The sequence below is a fragment of the Notolepis coatsorum genome (assembly GCF_963971535.1).
Source record: "Notolepis coatsorum genome assembly, chromosome: 12".
Taxonomy (NCBI): domain Eukaryota; kingdom Metazoa; phylum Chordata; class Actinopteri; order Aulopiformes; family Paralepididae; genus Notolepis; species Notolepis coatsorum.
Window position 1 is genome coordinate 75,783,080 of NC_140176.1, and position 24,091 is coordinate 75,807,170.

The 24,091-nt window shown below is 41.3% G+C and overlaps 1 protein-coding gene across 1 annotated transcript in view; it reads left to right on the plus strand.

Moving 5' to 3' along the window:
- The first annotated feature begins 291 nt into the window (after positions 1 to 291).
- The window catches only part of sh3glb1a (SH3-domain GRB2-like endophilin B1a), a 32,422-nt gene continuing 8,622 nt past the window's right edge, over positions 292 to 24,091 (plus strand). The window contains exons 1-5 of the mRNA XM_084326644.1: positions 292 to 466; positions 1,206 to 1,347; positions 7,651 to 7,779; positions 15,104 to 15,237; positions 21,235 to 21,327. Coding sequence (XP_084182770.1) covers positions 404 to 466; positions 1,206 to 1,347; positions 7,651 to 7,779; positions 15,104 to 15,237; positions 21,235 to 21,327 — 561 coding nt within the window. The 5' untranslated portion in view covers positions 292 to 403. The remainder of the gene's footprint in view (positions 467 to 1,205; positions 1,348 to 7,650; positions 7,780 to 15,103; positions 15,238 to 21,234; positions 21,328 to 24,091) is intronic.

Below are 24,091 nucleotides of genomic sequence, written 5' to 3' on the forward strand. Positions count from 1 at the left end.
CAATATACAATGCACAGTAGAAAAGTAACTGAGTTACAATACAATATACTATATACTATAGTACAATGCAGAAATGGGATGAGGTACAATTTAGGTACAATTTACAGTAAGGTGTAATGAGGTATGGGTTGTAGTGCAAATTATTTACCAATAATATAACGTGTGTTTAGATGTATTGCATACTGTACATACTAGCCCAGTATGATCTCAGTAGTACACATCCCATAATAACTATTGTGATGAAAACAGCCAGTAGGCCCCGCCTCCTCGGGAATTCACCACCAGCTGGGTGGAACTCCGACCAGAAAGAAAAGTTGCTGGAATGACATTTTCTGTATGGATGTCAGTCTCCCAAGATTAGCTAGCTAGCCTTGTGACTCCCTGTATATTCACACATTATACCATGGATTTCAACGTCAAACGATTAGCAGCAGATGCGGGCACTTTATTCAGTCGTGCTGTTCAAGTAAGTAGTTTGCTTGGGCTTGTTTTTATGTGTGTAGTAGTGTAGGGGAGTTAGCTGATGTTAGCCTAGCCGACCTGTATCTGCTCGTTAGCTTAAACCCGAGTAACGTCAGCCCACTATTCTCATGATATAGGATCTAACAGTTTGGCCGTTTCAGTTCAAATAATGACACCTCGGTTATCTCTGTAGTTAGTTAGATATGAACTCTTTGTACTTTTTAGCTAGTATTTGGTTTAGCGGGCCCCGAAAACTTGTACTGAAGCTGTGATCACTAACGTTAGCTAGGAGGCTGCTATGTTAAATTATATGACATCCGGTCCAATTACCTAGCCAGCTATTTTCAACGTTAACTTTTTTTTTGTTGGTACATCATGTCAGTTTAGTATTATAGGTTAGTCCTACGGTTAACCTACATCATCCAACCTCCTCCAATTTACAGTTTCTACGTCAAATGTATATACTCTCTTTTCTGGACTTTTTTTGTATTACAAACAGTACTGTATTTGCAAATCTGGTATGTCACATAAATGTATAGCTGTAGTAGTACTGTCTATCTGTGTCATATATGTTATGATGAATTGAAAATGGGGGACCCTGATGTAAACAAGACGAAAGTCTTTCTCTGGTCTGCATCCCCTTAACAATTGTATGTATTGAACTGTACTTTACCCATTCTGCAATCTGTTAATAAAGTTTTCAATCAATCCAGCAGCATACCATTTGTAAATCCCTGTTTCAGTTTACAGAGGAGAAGTTTGGCCAAGCTGAAAAGACAGAATTGGATGCCCATCTGGAGAACCTTTTGGGAAGAGCTGAGTGCACCAAGCAATGGACAGAGCGCATCATGAAGCAGACAGAGGTTTTACTACAGCCAAACCCAAGTAAGACTATGTTCTGGACACACACGCACACACACACACACACACACACACACACACACACACACACACACACACACACACACACACACACACACAGCTCCTGTAGCAGTCAGTTTCTCAACTTGTGTGGTCAGGAGGATTTGTGCTTGCCTTCAGACTCTTGGTGTTTACATTGCCACTGTGGTGGGTTATGCTAGGGGTGAGATATTCTAGACTTTCTAAGAGCACACAACAACCTCTTAGTAGTGGCAAACACAAGTCTATTTGAACCCATTAAGAAGTCCAAGGCAAGCTATCTTTATATACTCTCCCGACAACTGTTTCCACTGGCCTGTACTGTACAAGTAAGATACAATCTAATTGAATATTTCACATTTTCATGTAGGTGGCCACATTGTTGGCCACCAAATACTTAACTTGACTAACGGGGACCAAAAACCTATTTATTGATCCAGTGTTGAGATATCTAGCTTCTGGCTGGCTGCCTTGAACCAGGCTGCTATATAATGTATTGGGGCAAGTCGTACGTCCATCAAAGAACATCCACCAAGAGAGATTGTTTATGCCACTGACAGGCTGTTGTCGTAACGGTCATATCAGTCCACTTCTAACCCCAGCCAGGTGTGCCTTCAGAATCTGCTCAGACAATAAGAAAACCATAACAAAATGATATTTACAAAATGTTGTAGCTTTTAATCTGAACTATCCCTCCACACGAATGCAATCAAAACCAGGCAGGCCAGGTACACAGGTGTTTGTTGGCCCCTCTGTACCTGTCACATTAAAACCTTTAGTGTTGTCATCAGGATTATGTGACAACGTAATTTATAGTTTTTTAACATTCACTGATACTTGTACATTGATGATTGTGTACTACAGTTTGACGTTGGCTGTTGATGAAATGTCCTGAAGTGGTGTAGCACAGCTCAGACCCCGCTCAGGGAGGAGACCCTGCTGCTTTGAGTGTCACTTTCAAGAGATCAGTGAGTCCATGTAGGCAGCCTAACGATACCTTTCAGAATGTTGTCATTTCACTATAAATGTGTCTTAACGTTGAAATCCAATTGTCTAGTTGTTAATTTCATGATGAATGTCAATGTAGAAAGTGACTACACCCGTTAAGTAGCTACTGTTGGGCAAACGGAAAGCTTCTCTTGCATAGTGTCAAAGTGAGTCATGCATGTTGGATTGGAGGGTTGTAGGATGATGGAAATGTGAGGGCAAGGATATTGGCTTCCACAGCCTTCCTGCCTAGTACTCACTGCTGCTAGGTTTCCTCTCTGCTCCTATGAATGGATAAAGGGGCTTTTCACATACAATCTAATGAAAGCATGTATTTCCCCCCGTCTTTCAGCCTAATTGAGTTCCTTAGATGAACAACCATATAAGTCAGTGTTTTAAGTTTTCAGAGGAACAGTGTTTTAAAACATTATCTAAAGATGGTACGTTAAGAGTGTTGTGTTCACTCATAGTAAAAGACAGTAGAGGTCCTTTCTTGTGATATATATATATATATATCACATTCACACACCAAGTGATTTAGATTAACTTCACAACTGCAAATACATGGGATGTCCAAAAAATGTCAAAGCGGACTTATCTGGTTCTCCAGAACAAGGGTTCAATTGATTCCCCTAGTTCATTAGACATGTGATTATACTACCTTGTGTTTATTTGCTGTATACTATATAAAACAACATACTACTTTAAAGCTATCTTTTCCCAACATTAACCCTCCATGAAACTGTATGCCCCATTAAGCAATTTCACTAAGCGGTCTTGCACACTACATGGAACAAGTGTCCTTTGCATGATTCCATATTCATGATTCCACTACGAGAACAAATTTATATTCCGTCATTCTGAGTAGCCTAACTCGCAAACCAGATGATTCACGTCTGTTTACAGTTTTGGGATTAGATCACGTGCACAATAAATCAACATTGTATTTGTGTATGATTGTCATTTTGACAAATGCTGTTCCCATAACACAGACACATCTGGGCTTCCTCAAACACTTTTTAACAGATAGCATCTCTCAGTCCAAAATAACATCAGGCAGTGTGTGTGTTTTTCGGTTATGAGTCTGCAGTGGGCTTAGAAATGCTTTAGCCTAGATATCTCACTAAATCCATAAGCTGGCTAATTCATGCCTCTGATGGCTGTGTGCACTAGTCTTAACAAGGAGAGTTATTCATGAACCTCAGAGTGGCCTATATTCACCGTCCATGCCATATATTCACCGTCCATGCCATATATTCACCGTCCATGGACTGCCATATATTCACCGTCCATGCCATATATTCACTGTCCATGCCGTATATTCACTGTCCATGCCGTATATTCACTGTCCATGCCGTATATTCACTGTCCATGCCGTATATTCACTGTCCATGCCGTATATTTACTGTCCATGCCGTATATTCACTGTCCATGCCGTATATTCACTGTCCATGCCGTATATCACTGTCCATGCCGTATATTCACTGTCCATGCCGTATATCACTGTCCATGTCGTATATTCACTGTCCATGTGCCGTATATCACTGGCCATGCCGTATATTCACTGTGTCCATGCCGTATATTCACTGTCCATGCCGTATATCACTGTCCATGCCGTATATTCACTGTCCATGCCGTATATTCACTGTCCATGCCGTATATCACTGCCCATGCCGTATATCACTGTGTGTCCATGCCGTATATTCACTGTCCATGCCGTATATCACTGTCCATGCCGTATATATGATTTGATTGGCTCATCCACACCAGTGAATGAGGAAGACTGTTGTTTTGAGCTAATTTGACCTTGTCTTGTTGTTACCAGTTTCTTTAGTTTTTGTATGTGAAACTGAAACCCAGTAGCCACATGGTGCTGCTTGCTCTGTGAAGGTCATAGTTGTGTATTGTGAACGGGAATGTAAGGAGCATCTTTCCCAATACATTTAGAACCAGAAAGGCACGCCCAGTAGAGCACAAATCTCCCCCACGTAGCAGCCACACCTTTCTTCTTGAGTAGCCTATATGTTAGGGGGTGGGGCAAACATAGACCAATGAAACCAGATCTCTCCGCATTATTCCTATGACACTTGCAGTAGCACACTATTATACTATTGCACACTATTACACACCATTACACTATTACACACAATTACTCTATTATTACACACTATTGCACACCATTACGCTATTATCCACTATGACACCATTATGCTATTACACACTATTACACACCATTTGTAATAGTCAATGCAGCCATAACTGTCACCGGTGATAAACCTAAGGGCAGAATGATATACAGAATCCAAAGGCTTTAGAGTGGAAGCAGCAGCATGTCTATAAACAACGTATCCATAATCCAAAAGAGACAGGAAAATAGCTTCAACAACCGTCCTTCTGCTAAGCATAGGAAAATAGGGTTTGTTTCTGTACAAAAAGCCAACCTTCTGTCGCAGTTTACTTGCAAGGTGATCTACACAGCATTTAAATGTAAATTTCTCATCAAGCCAGATGCCAAGATATTTATGATCTTTAACTCTCTCAATAATAGACCCATTCACAGTGGATGTACGTAGTATGCACATGATCACAAACGGTACCTTTGGCTCTAGAGAAGCGCATTTCTTCACATTTCTTTAGAGAGCGGATCTGAGGTTTTTCTAGCTGTTGTAAACTAGGATATTATGGCATGTTACCGGTCTTCACCCGCAACTCAAGTACCTCAAATGATATAATAATGCAGGCCCTGTTCAGAGGTCTTTAATTGGCATGCAATTATCCTCAATGTTAGCGGTTAGCACACACGGTTAGCACACACACACACACCGGAACACACACGCATGCATTGTCTTTGTAGGATCGCCGATGCGATTAGTCTCTGCGCTTAACCCATCCCGTCGTCCTTCCCCCCCAAGGGCAGCCGGGAGCAGACGGGCGTCGGCGAGGGCCGCGCCCGGGGACCAATCCAAGTGCTCCTGCCCGTCTTCGTCAAGGACGCCACAGCATTAGCGATCTGTTGTTGTGCATGTTTTTCCATTGGGTTTATCTTATCGGGGGGGAAACCATTGCGAGCACGGGGAGAACATGCAAACTCCACACAGAAAGGCCCGGGAGATACCCCACCTGGGTACCTGGCATCATGGAAACCTGGTCCCCAAGCGGGAATCGAACCCTGGACCTTCTTGCTGTGAGGCGACAGTGTTAACCACTACACCACCGTGCAGCGTTTTGAGTTATATTGAGTTATCAATGTGCATGTAAATGCACTCACTTATGGCTACTTTAGTGGAATTCTAGAATGATCTTTTCTCCGCGAGCAACTCCGCCGTTAGGGCTTGAGGTTCAGGTGATGCCACACACATTGGTGGATTAGGGGTTCATTCATTGAGTGTGTGTTTGTTTAGGAATGTTTACCATGAAACAACAGTTGGGTGTACATGCAAACTGTAAACTCAGCTGTGGATCCTCTTCTAAGCTCTCACACCATGACGCTACATTGCTCGGATGCCAAATCTGACGCTGTCACAGACACACACAGACTTCAGTGTTTGTGTCCCCCCCCCCCTTCCCCCCCAGTCAAAAATGGCCCCAGCTGCCATAAAAACTTTTAACTACCTCGTATAAAAAGGGATAGGCCACACAATTCCTAAGTACACTGTGTGTAATTTCGTGATTGAGCGCTGTAAAATGCCTAAATTAACCTACTCAACTATTAACATCATAGGTGCAGGCTCAAGCCTAACGTTTAGAGAAGTGTGTCCGGAAACCTCGCTGGTTCAAATCTCTGGACCCTCAGGAAAAATATGGGCAGAGAAAGTGAATGAAATGACCTCCCTTCCTTCCCAACGCCCTTGAGCAAGGCACTTAACATCTGACTGCTCCTGTGGGGCTGCTCGGAAGACGCCTATTGGATGTTATAATTGGATGTTATATTTTTGTTTTGGAGTTTGTCTTTGTGACGATTCCCAGCCTGAGGCAGCCTACTACTGAATGTATTAACTCTCTGTACCGGAGTAACTGTACCCAGAGGTCTCTCCCAGCACAGAGAGAGATCTTCACTATACTGTATGTACCCAGAGGGCTCTCCCAGCACAGAGAGATCTTCACTATACTGTACCCAGAGGTCTCTCCAGTCCCAGCACAGAGTGATCTTCACTATACTGTACCCAGAGGTCTCTCACAGCACAGAGAGATCTTCACTATACTGTATGTACCCAGAGGTCTCTCCCAGCACAGAGAGATCTTCACTATACTGTATGTACCCAGAGGTCTCTCCCAGCACAGAGAGATCTTCACTATACTGTACCCAGAGGTCTCTCCCAGCACAGAGTGATCTTCACTATACTGTATGTACCCAGAGGTCTCTCCCAGCACAGTGAGATCTTCACTATACTGTACCCAGAGGTCTCTCCCAGCACAGAGTGATCTTCACTATACTGTATGTACCCAGAGGTCTCTCCCAGCACAGAGAGATCTTCACTGTACTGTATGTACCCAGAGGTCTCTCCCAGCACAGAGAGATCTTCACTATACTGTACCCAGAGGTCTCTCCCAGCACAGAGAGATCTTCACTATACTGTATGTACCCAGAGGTCTCTCCCAGCACAGAGAGATCTTCACTATACTGTATGTACCCAGAGGTCTCTCCCAGCACAGAGAGATCTTCACTATACTGTACCCAGAGGTCTCTCCCAGCACAGAGTGATCTTCACTATACTGTATGTACCCAGAGGTCTCTCCCAGCACAGAGAGATCTTCACTATACTGTATGTACCCAGAGGTCTCTCCCAGCACAGAGAGATCTTCTTCACTATACTGTATGTACCCAGAGGTCTCTCCCAGCACAGAGAGATCTTCACTATACTGTATGTACCCAGAGGTCTCTCCCAGCACAGAGAGATATCTATCTATCTATCTTGTGCTTATCTTGTGCTTATAGTCGCAGATCTTGTAGAACTATCTTGATTCTTTGCACTAGAGACTCATACCACTGGTCTATCTTGTGTTTGTACTTTTATATTACTATTTTATATTTTATATTACTTTATTTTATACTACTTTTTATATTAATTTCTTATTATTTATAATTTTTATTATTATTATTATATTTTATATTACTATATTGTATTGTACTGTGAATCTATGCACCCCCCCCCCCCCCCATGCTGCTTTGACACCCGAATTTCCCCTAGGGGATTAATAAAGGATTATCTTATCTTATCTTCACTATACTGTACCCAGAGGTCACTCTCAGCGCAGTCTTGTGACTTTCCTAATTGAGTTTTCCCTCTTTGCCCTCTGCAGATGTCCGGATAGAGGAGTTTGTGTACGAGAAGCTGGAGAAAAAAGCCCCAACAAGAATGAACAACCACGAGTTGCTGGGCCAGTCCATGATCGAGTCGGGGAGTGAGTTTGGTCCCGGCACAGCCTACGGTGAGGCATCTTACCACCACACTGGACGTGATGTCATACATCCCCCTGTGCCAAGAAACTAGAGTAAAATGTTATGTAAGGAGTCGGACCCAGGGTGCATCCTGTTAGCCCCCCCCCTCTACCTCCTGCATTCCTCAGTGACTCCCAAAAGAATGTTCATATCGCTGCCATGTTGCCTGCTGTCTCAGTAAAGAAATCGGGACACAACTTTTAGATGTGAAATGAAAAATATAAACGAGTGAGGGAGGGGAGGACTTGGAACAAAATTTTTGGGGACACACCTAGTTTAGATATTCAGGATATTTGGGGGGGGGGGCTGTACCGTGTGCAGTGTATGGCATTGGGCTTATGAAGTGGGCACCGCCCCGTCACAGATGGTTGGTTGTGTTGTGCCGCTGGGAGGCTCAGCAGGTAGTTCAGGGCTGCATTCAGATCCAAGTTGGCACAGTCCCTCCCCTCGTCTTCCTCTTAGCCCTCTGGTCATGTGCCGTATTGGTCCCAATATAAGACCACCCTGATTTAGAAGACTCCTCTTTTTCAAGACTCATTTTAGCAATTTCTTGAAGACCAAATCTTGTTTCTATGTTAAGAATTATATATATATTTTTTAATAATAATGATAATAAAACGCATTGTTTTATTCAATGTAGGCAGTTATTTGTATATTTTGATAAAAGAATATTTTCTTAAAAATATATAATATATTTTCTTTACGCATTTGAATTAAACTGTATAGGCTTTTGTTTTTAACATCTGTTTTATAAAAAAAACATTGAATACAATTTGTTTTGGCTGTTTATGAACCCAGGGCCGCAAGATGCGTTCGACCGCTCGACCCCCGCATGAGAACCCGGCGCTCTGTTAGGGAAGAACAACTACCGGTAGTAAACCTTCAGGTTCTCTGTTAGGGAAGAACAACTAGTAAACCTTCATGTTCTCTGCAAGGGAAGAACAAACCTTCAGGTTCTCTGTTATGGAAGAACAACTAGTAAACCTTCAGGTTCTCTGCAAGGGAAGAACAACTAGTAAACCTTCAGGTTCTCTGTTAGGGAAGAACAACTAGTAAACCTCCATGTTCTCTGCAAGGGAAGAACAAACCTTCAGGTTCTCTGTTATGGAAGAACAACTAGTAAACCTTCAGGTTCTCTGTTAGGGAAGAACAACTAGTAAACCTTCAGGTTCTCTGTTGGGGAAGAACAACTAGTAAACCTTCAGGTTCTCTGTTATGGAAGAACAACTAGTAAACCTTCAGGTTCTCTGTTAGGGAAGAACAACTAGTAAACCTACAGGTTCTCTGTTAGGGAAGAACAACTAGTAAACCTTCAGGTTCTCTGTTAGGGAAGAACAACTAGTAAACCTTCAGGTTCTCTGTTAGGGAAGAACAACTAGTAAACCTTCAGGTTCTCTGTTATGGAAGAACAACTAGTAAACCTTCAGGTTCTCTGTTAGGGAAGAACAACTAGTAAACCTTCAGGTTCTCTGTTATGGAAGAACAACTAGTAAACCTTCAGGTTCTCTGTTATGGAAGAACAACTAGTAAACCTTCAGGTTCTCTGTTAGGGAAGAACAACTAGTAAACCTTCAGGTTCTCTGTTATGGAAGAACAACTAGTAAACCTTCAGGTTCTCTGCAGGGGAAGAACAACTAGTAAACCTTCAGGTTCTCTGTTAGGGAAGAACAACTAGTAAACCTTCAGGTTCTCTGTTATGGAAGAACAACTAGTAAACCTTCATGTTCTCTGCAAGGGAAGAACAACTAGTAAACCTTCAGGTTCTCTGTTATGGAAGAACAACTAGTAAACCTTCAGGTTCTCTGTTAGGGAAGAACAACTAGTAAACCTTCAGGTTCTCTGCAGGGGAAGAACAACTAGTAAACCTTCAGGTTCTCTGTTAGGGAAGAACAACTAGTAAACCTTCAGGTTCTCTGTTATGGAAGAACAACTAGTAAACCTTCATGTTCTCTGCAAGGGAAGAACAACTAGTAAACCTTCAGGTTCTCTGTTAGGGAAGAACAACTAGTAAACCTTCAGGTTCTCTGCAGGGGAAGAACAACTAGTAAACCTTCAGGTTCTCTGTTATGGAAGAACAACTAGTAAACCTTCAGGTTCTCTGTTAGGGAAGAACAACTAGTAAACCTTCAGGTTCTCTGTTAGGGAAGAACAACTAGTAAACCTTCAGGTTCTCTGTTGGGGAAGAACAACTAGTAAACCTTCAGGTTCTCTGTTAGGGAAGAACAACTAGTAAACCTTCAGGTTCTCTGTTATGGAAGAACAACTAGTAAACCTTCAGGTTCTCTGTTAGGGAAGAACAACTAGTAAACCTTCAGGTTCTCTGTTAGGGAAGAACAACTAGTAAACCTCCAGGTTCTCTGTTAGGGAAGAACAACTAGTAAACCTTCAGGTTCTCTGTTAGGGAAGAACAACTAGTAAACCTTCAGGTTCTCTGTTAGGGAAGAACAACTAGTAAACCTTCAGGTTCTCTGTTAGGGAAGAACAACTAGTAAACCTTCAGGTTCTCTGTTAGGGAAGAACAACTAGTAAACCTTCAGGTTCTGTTAGTTTCAAGTTCAAGTTTCTTTAATATTTGTCATACAGAAGTACAGAATACTTTTATACAAAATGCTTCTTACTGTTACGCTCCAGAGACTGTGCAAGACAAGATAAGTATGAAATAAAATAACATAGTAAAATTAGAAGTAAAAAAATGAGGTCACAGTGTTCAGTTTAGACATATGTACAATGTTCGATGCAGAATAGACGTAGTTACCATACAATATACAATACTGTGCAGTGTACTAATATACAATACTATATAGTGCAAGGCAGAAATGGGACGAGGTGCAATTTAGGTACAATTCACAGTAGGTGTACGAGTTGTAGTGCAAATCCTTTATCAATAAATATAAAGTGTAAAGTGTGTTTGTGTGATCTAAAGTGTGGAGAGTGGGTGCTGCAGTGTGTTGTTTGTTTGAGTGAGTGTGTGCGTGTGGGTGTGTGTGCTGTGTGCATTTGATGGTTGTTGCATAGTGTTTATTGTTCGTTTAGCAGCCTGATGGCCTGGGGATAGAAGCTTAGGGAAGAACAACTAGTAAACCTTCAGGTTCTCTGTTAGGGAAGAACAACTAGTAAACCTTCAGGTTCTCTGTTAGGGAAGAACAACTAGTAAACCTTCAGGTTCTCTGTTAGGGAAGAACAACTAGTAAACCTTCAGGTTCTCTGTTAGGGAAGAACAACTAGTAAACCTTCAGGTTCTCTGGAGGGGAAGAAGCCTTTAAATGGCGCAGCATATAACAGACAAGGAATTTACTCCAAATAAAGAAACTATGCAACAGGCTAACGGGACATCTGACCTTGGCTGGCTTTGAAAATGCCCACTTAGCAGCTCAGAAACCACAATGCACTACGTAGCCCACAAAGCTACTCATTAGCAGTTACATAAAAGTTCAGCTAATAGGACTGCCGCTCTTTTTTTAATGCATGTATATCAACGACAATATGAGGTTCACTATTAAACGGGTGCCAGAGAGCTGTAGACCGAAAGAAGCAGTCGGGGCGGCCAATGAAATTAGTTTGGGACATGGCAGTTCCATGTGGTTCTATTTTACAGTACTTGGTACCAAAAGCAAGTAGAGTCGAGTTGAGCTGGTACCATGCAGTGGAAAAGTGCCATAAAGTATCAAAACTGAAAGTTGCCAATAGGCTACTCATTTATATTAGGGGTGGGAATCACCAGATGCCTCACGATACGATATTATCACGATACTTAAGTCACGATACGATAGTATTGCGATTCAAAATATATTGCGATATGCTGAGTATTGCGATATTAATATTGTGATATATTGCGATTTATTACCTTTTTTCAACTGCAAAGTAAAACTGTCAACATGTTTTATCTAATAAAATAAAGTTCAGTCTGTTCATCTCACTTCAATAATTTTTATTGCAGCAAATGGGATTTTCTCAAGCAGACTGTAATCTGTGTTGCATGTACCTGACAAACTGAACTGTTTGTATTACAGTCATATTCCAACTTAACTGAATGCACACGTGTGTGTGTGTGTGTATGCGGAGTACTGTATTAATACTATTATTACAGGTATTGAAATGAACAATGCAACTTCCTTATACAAAAAAGGGAAAAAAAAGTGTTTTAATTAAGGCGAGACACTGCAGGTGAATAGTCAAATATACTTTTTTTGTTGATTTTGAGATTGTTATATTTTGCTTCCTAAACATGTCTTCTATGAAACTAGTGACAATAAAACGTCAATAACACACATTTAGTTGTTTATTTTACATCATTTTGCCTTATTGCATCCATAAATTTGCACATATTTAATGGGGAAGTGCCTCATTTGCATATATAAACATAAATTTCAGAAAACTTGAAATATATTTTTTCTTAGTTTATATGTACATAACAAATTGGGAAAGTTTCATAGTGATATCTATTCAAATATGTTTTGCCTATTAGGGGGTACTACACTGTACTACACTGTTTGTAGCCTGTGTGTAGTTCTGTTCAGTTCAATAACATCATTATTATTATTATTCAGTTATCAGGCATGTGTTTAGGTTGTCTATTACTAATGGTTTGATTAGGTATTGTGTTTGTAAATATCTGTTTAAAAAAAAGTATGGCATTTTACAATACAGAACTTTGAAGGCGTTTTCCCAAAAATGAGTTTTAAGAGTTTTTCCTCATACTCTGAGCCAGAAATATCCACTTCAGTAGCACTCACATACACCAAACCTTCCAGTTCTATTCATATCTATGTTCTGAAGGTATTTACAGAAGGGTTTGTTGATATCGCATTCATACCCTGATTTATATCACATTTTATTCCTAAAAACATGGCGAAATATGGAATTTTACCATAAAAATGGACTGAATGGAGTATTTTCTGATTTATGGAGTGATAAAAAGAGATATCCAAAATCCCCTCTGTAATAACCTTTGGCTCTAATATGTCAACAAAATGAAACTATAATTTTGAAAATGGCTTTATCCAATGTTCAGATTTCTGTCCTGGAATTATATGCAAATTAGTGCATATTTAAGTAGAGCATGCCTCATTTGCATATTTAAACATACAGTTTCAGAAAACTTGTAATACAAAAAAGTCTTGTCTTAATATAAGTAATCAACTGGGGAAGTTTCATTGTGATATCTATTAGTTAATTTTTTTACCCTATTCACCTGCAGTGTTTCCCCTTAAAGAAATAATGAAATATCGATACTTGGCGTCCTTGTATCGATACAGTATCACCCCGCAAAGTATCGCAATACTACTACGTATCGATATTTTCCCCCACCACTAATTTATATGCATAATTATTAACCGTCATTCTGTTCTCCACAAATTCAGCTGTGGAGCATTGGATTGTGGGATACACTCTGGAAGCTTGAATTTTATATCCTTTGTGGAAAAGAGGGAAAACAAGGACTCAATGGAATGTAAACGCTCCGCTCCCTTAGTTCCTTCGCGGAAGTTGGAATAATATCCTACTTAGTTTGGCAGCCATTTTTGCATCCTGGCGTTTTGGGGGTTCCGTCTCGACTTGGGGGAAAAGAACGACGACGAGAAGAAAATAATTCTTGCCTGGAACCGAATGCAGCCTGGCTGTTCCAGAACCACTCACTCCACTCGTGTTCTACGTCAGGCCTACATTCACATTCCACTTCCACTGTGCTACATCTGTCAGGTTTACACTTAGGTTCCACAACATCTGAACAGATCTAACACAACAGGCTGATGGAACGTCTGACCTTGGCTGGCTTTGAAAATGCTCACGTAGCAGCTCAGAAACCACATTGACCATATTCACACGGTGGCCTTGTTGTGTCATGCTCAAGTTGGGATCTTTAGATTTAGATTTAGATTTAGTCATTTAGCTGACGCTTTTATCCAAAGCGACTTACAAGTTCTGTACGACAAGCCATCAGGAAGAGCACAACTCTATCAGCTGAGTAACAATGTTCATCAAAGTGTTGAGTGCTACAGTGTAGGTTAGTTTATTAGGACAAGTGCATGACAGTATGGTTAGTTAGGGTTAGATTTTTTTTTTTTTTTTTTTTTTAATTCAGATAATGGTTGAAGAAGTGAGTCTTTAGTCGACGGCGAAAGATTGGACGTGTTTCGGCTGTCCTAACTGGGGTGGGTAGTTCATTCCACCATTGTGGGGCAAGGACTGAGAATAGGCGACTTCTCTTTGATGACCCTCCCGGAGCTTGGATAGGAGTAGGTCTGAGGCGGCCAGAAGATGCAGAGCGTAGGGGTCTTGAGGGTGTGTAGTTAGAGACCATTGACCGGAGGTAGGCGGGAGCAGTTCCCTTTGCCGCCCACTCTGTTCCCACAGTGGGTGGCAACACGGCACATGTCTGGTCTCAGAGGTGCTACCCTGGTCTCAGAGGTGATGCCCTGGTCTCAGAGGTGATGCCCTGGTCTTGGAGGTGCTCCTCCAGGTGCTTCTAGAAGCTCCCCAGTAAAATGTTTAATCGTAATCCAAGACCACAATAAAGGTCATAACAATGAGGGAATGTACAGCGAGGAATGGCTATTCTGTCATAGATGCACCACATGTAATTCTGTACAAAAAATAGCCTACGTCTAACTTCAAAAACATTTTCCGTTGGGGGATTATTGGCTAATGCTTCTATTCTATTTAGGGGTCCTGGACATGAAATATGTGGAACCCCTGTTAAAGAGCATGGTTCTTACTGCATTTCAATGGGACCCTAATGCTTATCCATGTATAATTTCAAAGTTCAGCCCTCCCAAACCTGAGGTTGGCACCTCCTGTGCGTCTTTGAATATGAAAACAGGGTCCCTAGAGAAATCCTATTGAAATAATTTTTATTTAATGTGTTTTTTAAATAAAAGACTACCAGCAAAGCACTGCTGTCAAGGGAAACCCTCGCATCTCTAAAAGGGTCTACTTTTCAGGAATTGAGGAAGAACAGCCTACTTTTCTACTTTTCAAACATTAAATTAAAATAAAAACATGAAAATGACAAACGGATGGAGATACAAGGTTTTAGCCCAACAGCAACACAAAGAAAGACGTACAGCTTGTCTATATAGCCAAGGCACCTTACAAGAGCAATACCTTTATTTCAGTGTCCACTGAGGAATGAAACATTGTTTAGTAGCCTATGTTATGGAAGACATACAATTTTGATGCGTGGGGGGGTGTCACATGAGTTTCCTGGCACCAATATGTGTTAACTTTCCAAAACAAGGCTTTCTTGTCATGTCGTGCAGTCTCCCTTCCTCTTGCTGTGATGAAAGTGAAATCTGACCTGGCTTGACCTCTGTGCAGGAAATGCTCTGATAAAATGTGGAGAGACGGAGAAGCAGATTGGCGGCGCAGAGCGCGAGTTCATCCATTGCACCGCCATCAACTTCCTGACGCCGTTCAGGAACTTTCTAGAAGGCGACTTCAAAACAATCCTGGTGAGTGTGGGCCTCCTGGCCATTCATCCAGCCTCTCCTCCAGGGTCACAGGTCTGGAAAGTATGGAAAAGAAGGGGAAATTAATCTTATTCATCTCCAGGTCTTGGAAAGTATGGAAATGAATGGGAAATTTATCTGATTCATCTCCAGGTCTTGGAATGTTTGGGAAAATACTGTTTTTTTGTTGTCCTTTATTAATTATCACAATAGAATACATATACTTTACGGTGAAGTGCTTGGTTCTGTATGAGCCCTTGAGAGTGTGCTTCATACAGTAAAAAAAAGAAAGTAAGTAAAAAGTAAGTATATATATATATATATATATATATATATATATATATATATATATATATATATATATTACAAAAAAGTAAGTAAAGAGGAATATACAATATACAGTACAACAATCTAAAGTACAACCTGGGTACAGTCTAAGACTAAGTACAGTGAGTCAAAATTAGTAAACAGTGAGGTACAATGCAGAAAATGAGGTACAAAACTTTGAGGTAAGGTGCAATTGCAAATGAGGTATGAATGTAGTGCAAATCTCTTTAATAATGGATACATATAATGTAGTGTTAAAGTGAGTGTTTTGTTTGTTTAAAAGTGAGTGTGTGCATGTGGATGTGTGTGCAATGAGTGTAGATGATGGGTTGTTACATGGAGTCATTGAGCATCCTGATGGCCTGGGGATAGAAGCTCCTTCTGAGTCTCTGTACTGGCCATGAGACTCTGGTAGCGCTTGCCTGACCGCAGCAGTTCAAAGAGGCAGTTGTTTGGGTGACTAGAGTCTTTGGTTATTCTCTTAGCCTTGGCCCTGCAACGCTTGTTGTAAATGTCCTGGAGAGTGGCAAGCTTAGTATGTAGACATCACCGTCACTTCATATCATATGATTATTTGTCATTGTGAAGAATAATCTTAAACTATAGTGGATATTATCTTTTTATATTGCTCAGCCACTATCGGCATACGTCATTTGTTGAACAATATCTTAAAATCCAATCAAGAAAGGAATGTCTGGAATTTTGAAGTGGAAGACGTGTATGAACTCTATCTTCTCACTCAACCTTGACTTTTTATCTGGAAACTATTCTTAAAGGGGCACTTTAACACTTTTCTTTGGCACACATCAAAGAGCAATGCTGATTTGTTTTGCACATAATGCTCAATTATGGCAACAAATCATAATTATGATTATTTTTGATTGATATTGAAATCAACAAGTATTTAACACGATTACTTATTGATTTGAGAACAACTTATGACGACGGCAGAATAAATCTTTTACCTTTCTGTCATCTTCTACAAGTTACCAAAGACGTTTCAAAATAACTGGAGAAATACACTGTGGCTCCCTGAAACTACTGTTTGGGCTTGGGGGAGAGGGGCGGAGCGCACAGCTGTGAAGGAAGGGTGCGCTGCATTTACAACACAAGACAAAATGAGAGCAAACTGGCATGCAGCACAATAATATTGATTATCTTTTTTCCATGATTGTGGCAAGCCAAAATCATAATTCAAATTGAAACATGATGAATCGCCCAGCCCTATCTCACACATCCAAAAACAGTTTTGCACACATTCATTTAGTTTGACACTTAGAGAGAGTAAATTAGTTTGAATGTGGCCACCAGTGATGTCATCGGGGACATTGAATCCTTGTGTTGTGTTAATTATTAGCTCAATGAAATTGATAAAGGAGCCGTCTCTAAGACGGGGGTGTTGCTATTTCTTCATCTACATCATCTCATGGTGCTATAATTAACACAAGACAAGGATTCAATGTCCCCGATGACATCACTGGTGGCCATGGTGGTTGCCAAGAGTTAACGTGCATTTTGTCCGAATCATTCTTGTGGAGCACAGGGGGATGACTGTCACGTTCAAATGTGAGTCATACCCTGCATTACGCTGAGGCCATAGACCTTCAACCATCTACCATGCAGCTGCTTCTAATTACACAGTGGGGCTTGTGCAGCTTTAAATTCAATCAATTCAAAATATTAAAATCAATGAAACGGCGAGACAATCAATTAAATGGAACGTGGCGGTCATCTCCTAATGACTCCTAGTCTCCTAGTCATTCTCAATTATGACTTAATGGGTTGGATATGGTGACCTATTCATTAGGGATGGGTACCTTTCACATTTGAACCGATACCGGTACCTGTGAATCGATACCGGTACCCAACGGTACCTTTTTTCGGTACTTTAGTCTCAAGAAATTTTATTTACCTACCTCAGTCGTAAAAAAAAAATCCAAACTTCAAATAACTACAATTTCGACAGTTTTCGGCTTGTCATTGCTCCGACTGCTTTGTTGTTGAATCAAGTCAAATCCTAGGTAAGCATATATTGTGCGTGTGAACGTTGACATGAAAAGAAAAAAAGTAAAAAAAGAAGAAAAAAATTAAATTATTTTTTTTGTATCTCACTTGATTCGATACTCTGTAGTACCGGCGTGTTTCGGTTCGGTACCTCAAAAGTACCGAATTCTGTACCCATCCCTACTATTCATGCAGAAGGTTTTCCAATGTTTTATATTTTGAAGATCTACTTCCTGAATTGATGCATATCTGTACTAAACCCCAGATCAGTTAAAGGGAAGGTTGGGTATTTTTATTCATTACTAACCCAGCCCCTCTGAGGAAACGCACGTTTGTTTTCTGACTCCTGTTGGCAATTGTTAGCAAGGCCAGTGCAAGTAAGTAAATCAGTGTGGTATGAAATGGCTATGGTTAAAATAGCTTGCAAGCCATTCCATTTACCCCCATTACTCTGGCAACAGAATAACCAATACAATTGTTGTGAAAGGACTTTTGTGATACATGGGAGAGGCTAACTGTCGAAGTTTATGAGGCCTTAAAATTAATGCACGAGCTCTTACACCCAAATGAGGTTTTAATTCTGGTACAGAACCTCTAGTAATGCTAGAATATAAACCTTGTTTGGGTGTAAGAACTCACACAAGCATTTTATGGCCTTGTGAAGTCTGAGCCCCATTCATTGTCTAAGTCTAGTCGTATCACTGGTTTCTCTTTCTCTAGCTTCAAGAGAGAGTGGTGCATGTTCACAAATACTAACAGAACTCTCCTGGGGCACAGGAAGAACATGTATGAATTCTTAAAATGGGTGTCATTGCCCTTTTAAGAAGCGTGTCTGATTTGTCACACAGTCATCTTTAACACAGGAATACTAGTGAAAGTCAATGGGGTATGCAGCGTGAAAAATCACATTTAGCCTTTCAATATAGTTTACTATGTTATGCTATCTTCCTCGCTAACGCGTGGCCTCTGGCGAAGAAAATGGATGAGCTGCGGATCGTCCATCATAAATGGATTAAGGATTGCAACGTCCTGATTTTCACAGGATCCAGGCTTAATGGCGTGATTCCCGACAGTGATACTGAGCTACTGCACTGAGCAGGACTAATGCACGTAAGGCAGCTGGCCCTCATGGCATCCCCCGGCCGTGTGCTCAGGAGCTGCGCTGAGCAGCTGACCGAGCTCCTAACCGACATCACTAGCACGAGCAGTTGTCCCAACGTGCTCCATCGTGCCAACAACGAACCCTCCTCTGCCACGAGCCTCAATGACTTCCGCCCTGTTGCATTCACCCCCAACATCATGAAGTGCTTCGAAGAAGCTGGTTCTGGCTCACCTCAAATCTGGCCTTTCACCCTCACTGGATAAACACCAATTCGCCCTACTGTGAGAACAGGAGCATGGAGGACGCCATTTCCTCAGCGCTACATTCACCCCCCTCTCCCGCCTGGATGAGAGCAACTCCCGTGTGAGAATGCTGTTCATCGACTTTAGCTCAGTATTCAATACCATCATCTCCTCCAAACTCATCTCCAAACTTGGTGACCTTGTGGACACCAAGGACCTCGACATTAACCCCTCTGTCTGCAACTCAATACTTCTTATTAACCAACAGACCCCAGTTTGTTAGAATAGATAATCTCACCACCTCCACCCTCTCAGCCTGAACACTGGCGTCCCGCGAGGCTGTGTGCTAACTAAGCCCCCTCCTCTACTCCCACGACTGCACTCCTATAGGCGCCAACACCATTATCAAGTTTGCAGACGACACACAAACTGTGGTCAACAACAACAGGGTGGAGATTCATAACCTGGTGGCGTGGTGCGCTGACAACAAGCTGGCCCTCAGCACCAAGAGAACCAAGGAGCTCATTGTGGACGTCACAAAGACCAGAGCTGCTCCAAGTCACACAGGCTCAGGAACAGCTTCTTCCCCTCAGCTGTCATCTCTCTGAACTCTCCCACAATAACAGCCCCACCCCCATACCGTATAAACTCTGAACTCTGAACCCAATTACCTATATACCATAGGCTCTCATTGTCTATACTCTAGGCTCTATTACCCATCCTGTACAAACTTTTAACTCTGTGGCCTATACTCAATGTATACCAGCCTACTGCAGTCTACAACTGCCTGCAATGATAAGGTAGCAGTCCCTGTAAGACGAGGTATTGCTATTTTCAACACAAGGATTCAATGTCCCCGATGACATCACTGGTGGCCATATTCAAACTCATTTACTCTCAATTATCTGTCAAACCAAATGAATGGGTGCAAAACAGTTTAGAGTTTTTGGATGTGTGAGAGGTATTTAGTAAAGTGCCCCTTTAAGCATAAGCCAGTCATTTGAGCGGATTAGATAGAGTGCAAAGTCCCAATCAGCATCATTGCGATATAAGGTTGTATCTTTCCGACAATTGCCTTATAGATAAACCGATACCAATGTTTATTATGACTCTGCCAGAGAAGACCCTCCCACCTTGTCATATGGGATACAATGTATCATAGCTATCGCCAGTAATAAATCTGTGGGCAGAATGATGGACTGTGTCTATGGGTTTTTTACATGCATATTATACATAATAGAGATGGGCACAATGTTTTCCCAGATTGAGTACTTGCATGAATTACTCGAGTAGTACTTGAGTAGTGCTATTTTTAGAATGCATCTTAAAGTGCATATGGCAGCAGCAATAACAATGCACAGCAATATACCAATATACTGTATATATCTTAAATGTGTATTGTCAGTCAAAACATTCGGTTAACATTTGTAATATTTACATTATTACCTTCACTCCGCCTGGAGCATGCTCGTGGAACGGCATATCCGTATCAATAGCTTATGAACGCTACATGTTGTTGGCACAATTTGGAAATCCACAAATGTGAACCTCTGTTTTTATCTTTTAGATAATGCTAAGCTAGCTGTATTCTAATGCAACCAACTTTCCGTGCTAACGTTAAGCATACTATCCATAGAACCCACCTTAAAGACGTTCTCTGGTCTGCATCCCCTTAACAATTGTGTGTATTGAGCTGTACTGTATTGTACCCATTCTGCAATCTGTTAATAAAGTTTTCAATCAATCAATACTCCACCATGCTCCACATCTTCAGAGATTTCAGAGAGATTTCTATTCCAGTAACAAAAATTGTGTTACTTGGCGTTAATAATAATAAAAAATAAAAAAAGAGTTCCCTCAAAAACCACTGGATTACCCACGCGGCCACGCCCATTCCCTTAATACAGCGGTTCCCAAACTTTTTTGGCCGTGCACCCCCTGTCACCTCCCGACCTAGCTGATGCACCCCCCAATGGGTTTCCGTTAGAAATTTCGTTTGCCGGTCTCTGTGCACAGATGAAGCTCACCTGTGTCAGACGCGCCTGAGACATTATTGTTTATTATTATTATTAAAACGTACGTTTTTTATTAAAAACGTTTCTTGAATTTCATGATTTACACAGTGAAAATCCCCATTTGAAATAATGTATATTAGTTATATTTATTAGTAAAATAACACCATAGCACTAATCCCGCTTCTTCAACCCCACCCCCTCCATTTCACTGTAGAGATATGGTGTTTTGTATGCACGTTAAATCTAAAAATCTGTTGCCAAGATGAGGAGTCTGCCTAATCTGCTTTGGGTCTTTTTTTTGTGTGTGCAGAAAGAACGGAAACTACTGCAGGTCAAGCGCTTGGATCTGGATGCTGCCAAGACCCGGCTAAAGAAAGCCAGGATGGCTGACGCTAGAGCTGTGGTGAGAACACACACACACAGACCCACGCACACACTAGGGCTGCTCGATTATGGCAAATCATAATCACGATTGTTTTGATTGATATTGAAATCAGTTATCAAAAAGACACTGGTGTTTCTTTTGAACACAATTGACGTTGAACTTTAAATATAATTTAACTGGAAAAACCAAGAAATAACCAAGAAAATAAATAAGTGGGGAATATATATATAAAACAAATAATACATAAAAATGATAAATATCACCAATTATGTTGTACTGCGCTCACTGATACAACCTGCTGCAATTTACTAAATAATCGGTTTATCTCGATTATCTTGTTTCGTGGGAAGCCAGAATCAATCATTGAAATTTAAACTCAATTAATCGCCATGCCCTAACACACACATGGACCACCACACACACGCGAATACAATGGCTTCATTCCTTCTTGATCTAAAGTCTTCCTCCTTTTCCGCATTCACATGCGTGTCAAAGCAGCCTAGTTTCTGGACATGATGAAGAACAAACATGTTGCCGCCATAATGCGGCCCGATGACGAACAGCGTTGCTGAGAAACTCCTTCTCCAAAGTGAAAATCACTTCCCTCTCAGGGATGTCAATAGGTTATCTGGGCGTAGTCCCCTCTGGCCTTCTGTCTAAGACACGCAAGTCACGACTGCCTTGACGTTGCAGCAAGTTACACAACTTGCGGCCAACACTTCTCACCCACACTCAGTCACTGCACACAGTTCCCTTTTCTCTGCAAATGTTTTCATTCCATCACTCCCTCTTCTTCGGTTGTCTTCATTGTTTTATTCTCTGCTTGTGCCTTTGTCCTGTGGAACCTTTCTTTTGTATCAGATCTTTGTAGAAGAAATGGGAACAAACCACCACCCTCCCGTATTACGCCATGTATAATCTTTCAGAGATTTTGATCTACAATGACACCTTGTCAGATTCTCGTGTCACATGGCGACACTGTCAACATGGCGTCACAATGTTTAGTAGTGTTTCCGTGTTAATGGAGCTGAGCCGAGGTGAAGGGTCCTACGCAGTTCAGAATAGTATGGTAAATGCGTTAAGACTATTTCAGGTATTGGTTTGGTATTATTAGCCTGAAATACTCCCTTTGACACGAGGGGCAAATGAAAATCTGAAAGTTGACATCATCTTTATAGTTCTCCTGGCTCCAAAACACTCGGCTAACATGTGACTGGATGATCCTCTTATATTAGACGTGAAAGTTTCAGGTCCTTGACATTTTTTGTTTTAGTCGCCCCGGGACTTTCCTTGCAGTCTCACTAAGCCGTGTAAAGAACCCGCGGCAGGCAGACTGGATCACCTCCCAGGGCTTTAGTGACCCTTTCTGTTCCCCTTCTGTCTGAAATGTAAAGCTCTACTGAAATGATGGCTTTTCATTAGCAATAATAACTGATCATTGCTAATGAAAAGACCATGTGTAAATTGGATATTTAGTGGCGCGTTTTGCCTAAGTCTACTGTAGCGGTTTGGTTTTTACTTTGAACCCCCTTAAACTGCAAATTATTTTTTTATATGCATCCTAAATAAATGCTGTTCACATATTCATATTCTTCATGTCCCATGCCTGGCCTGTACCCTTTACGTGCCATCATACTAGGATAAAAAATGACAAAAAATGACATTAAATTAATTTAAAATGGTAAATGGCTGCTTTTTTATATAGCGCTTTTATCCAAAGCGCTTTACAATTTGTTACTCACATTTTACCCATTCACTCACTCATTCACTCACACATTCACACACCCACGGCAGAGGCAACCATGCAAGGTGCCAACCTGCTCATCGGGAGCAATTAGGGGTTAAGTGTCTTGCTCAAGGACACATCGACACGCTGCCCGGGAGGAGCGGGAATCGAACCGGGAACCTCAGGATTGCCAGACGACTGCTCTACCTCCCGAGCCACTGTCGCCCCTAAAACCGTTATAGCCTCTTTTTTTTAAAGAGGTTTTTTTCTTCAAACATGTGTCTGAATAAACTAAGTAATTACATCTACCTTTTTCTGAAGTATAGCCCAATAATAACTGTTCTTACAGTAACAGATTGCAGCAACATTTTCTTTTTACTAGTTTAGTAGTGTCCCATTGGGTTCAGCCTGGCCTCAGTTCCCCTTTAATATCTGTTTTTAAACTATGTTCTGTTGGCGCGACCGTCCCGTACCTTCAGGATTTCAGCGTGTCGATGCCCCGACAAGGGCATCGCTGCACCATGAGCCAAATGACAACCATCAACCCGAGCTGAACTCTTAAGGTCAGCAGCACGGGGGAAACGGAATGCGTTCCTAATTTGAAAGTGAGAAAGATCACTAAGTCAACTTTAGACCACTTAAGTACATCTTATTTTAAAACTGACCACTTCCCCATTTATTATTATAATTTTTTTTTAATCCTACATATTCTGAGTTGTAATAGATTTTTTTTTGTTTTTCATGGGAATATGTCGTGACAGTGTCATATGGTCTGCAGTGGAGTATGTGGTTTTGTCTGAAGACGTAGACTACCGCATGCACTAACTCCCGTGCCACATGCGGTATACGTTGTGAGGACCTTCCATTGACTGCAGTCATTCCTGCATACATTCCTAACTTCTAGAGGTGCAGGATAACAACACTACAGGAAATTGCCATCTCTGGAAACACGTCTTGAGCGTACGTCGTTTTCCAACCCTGACGCCAGCTACTGTATTCTCCTTTTGGCTAAATGATAACATGAAAAACAATGACATCATCGACATATTCATGGTT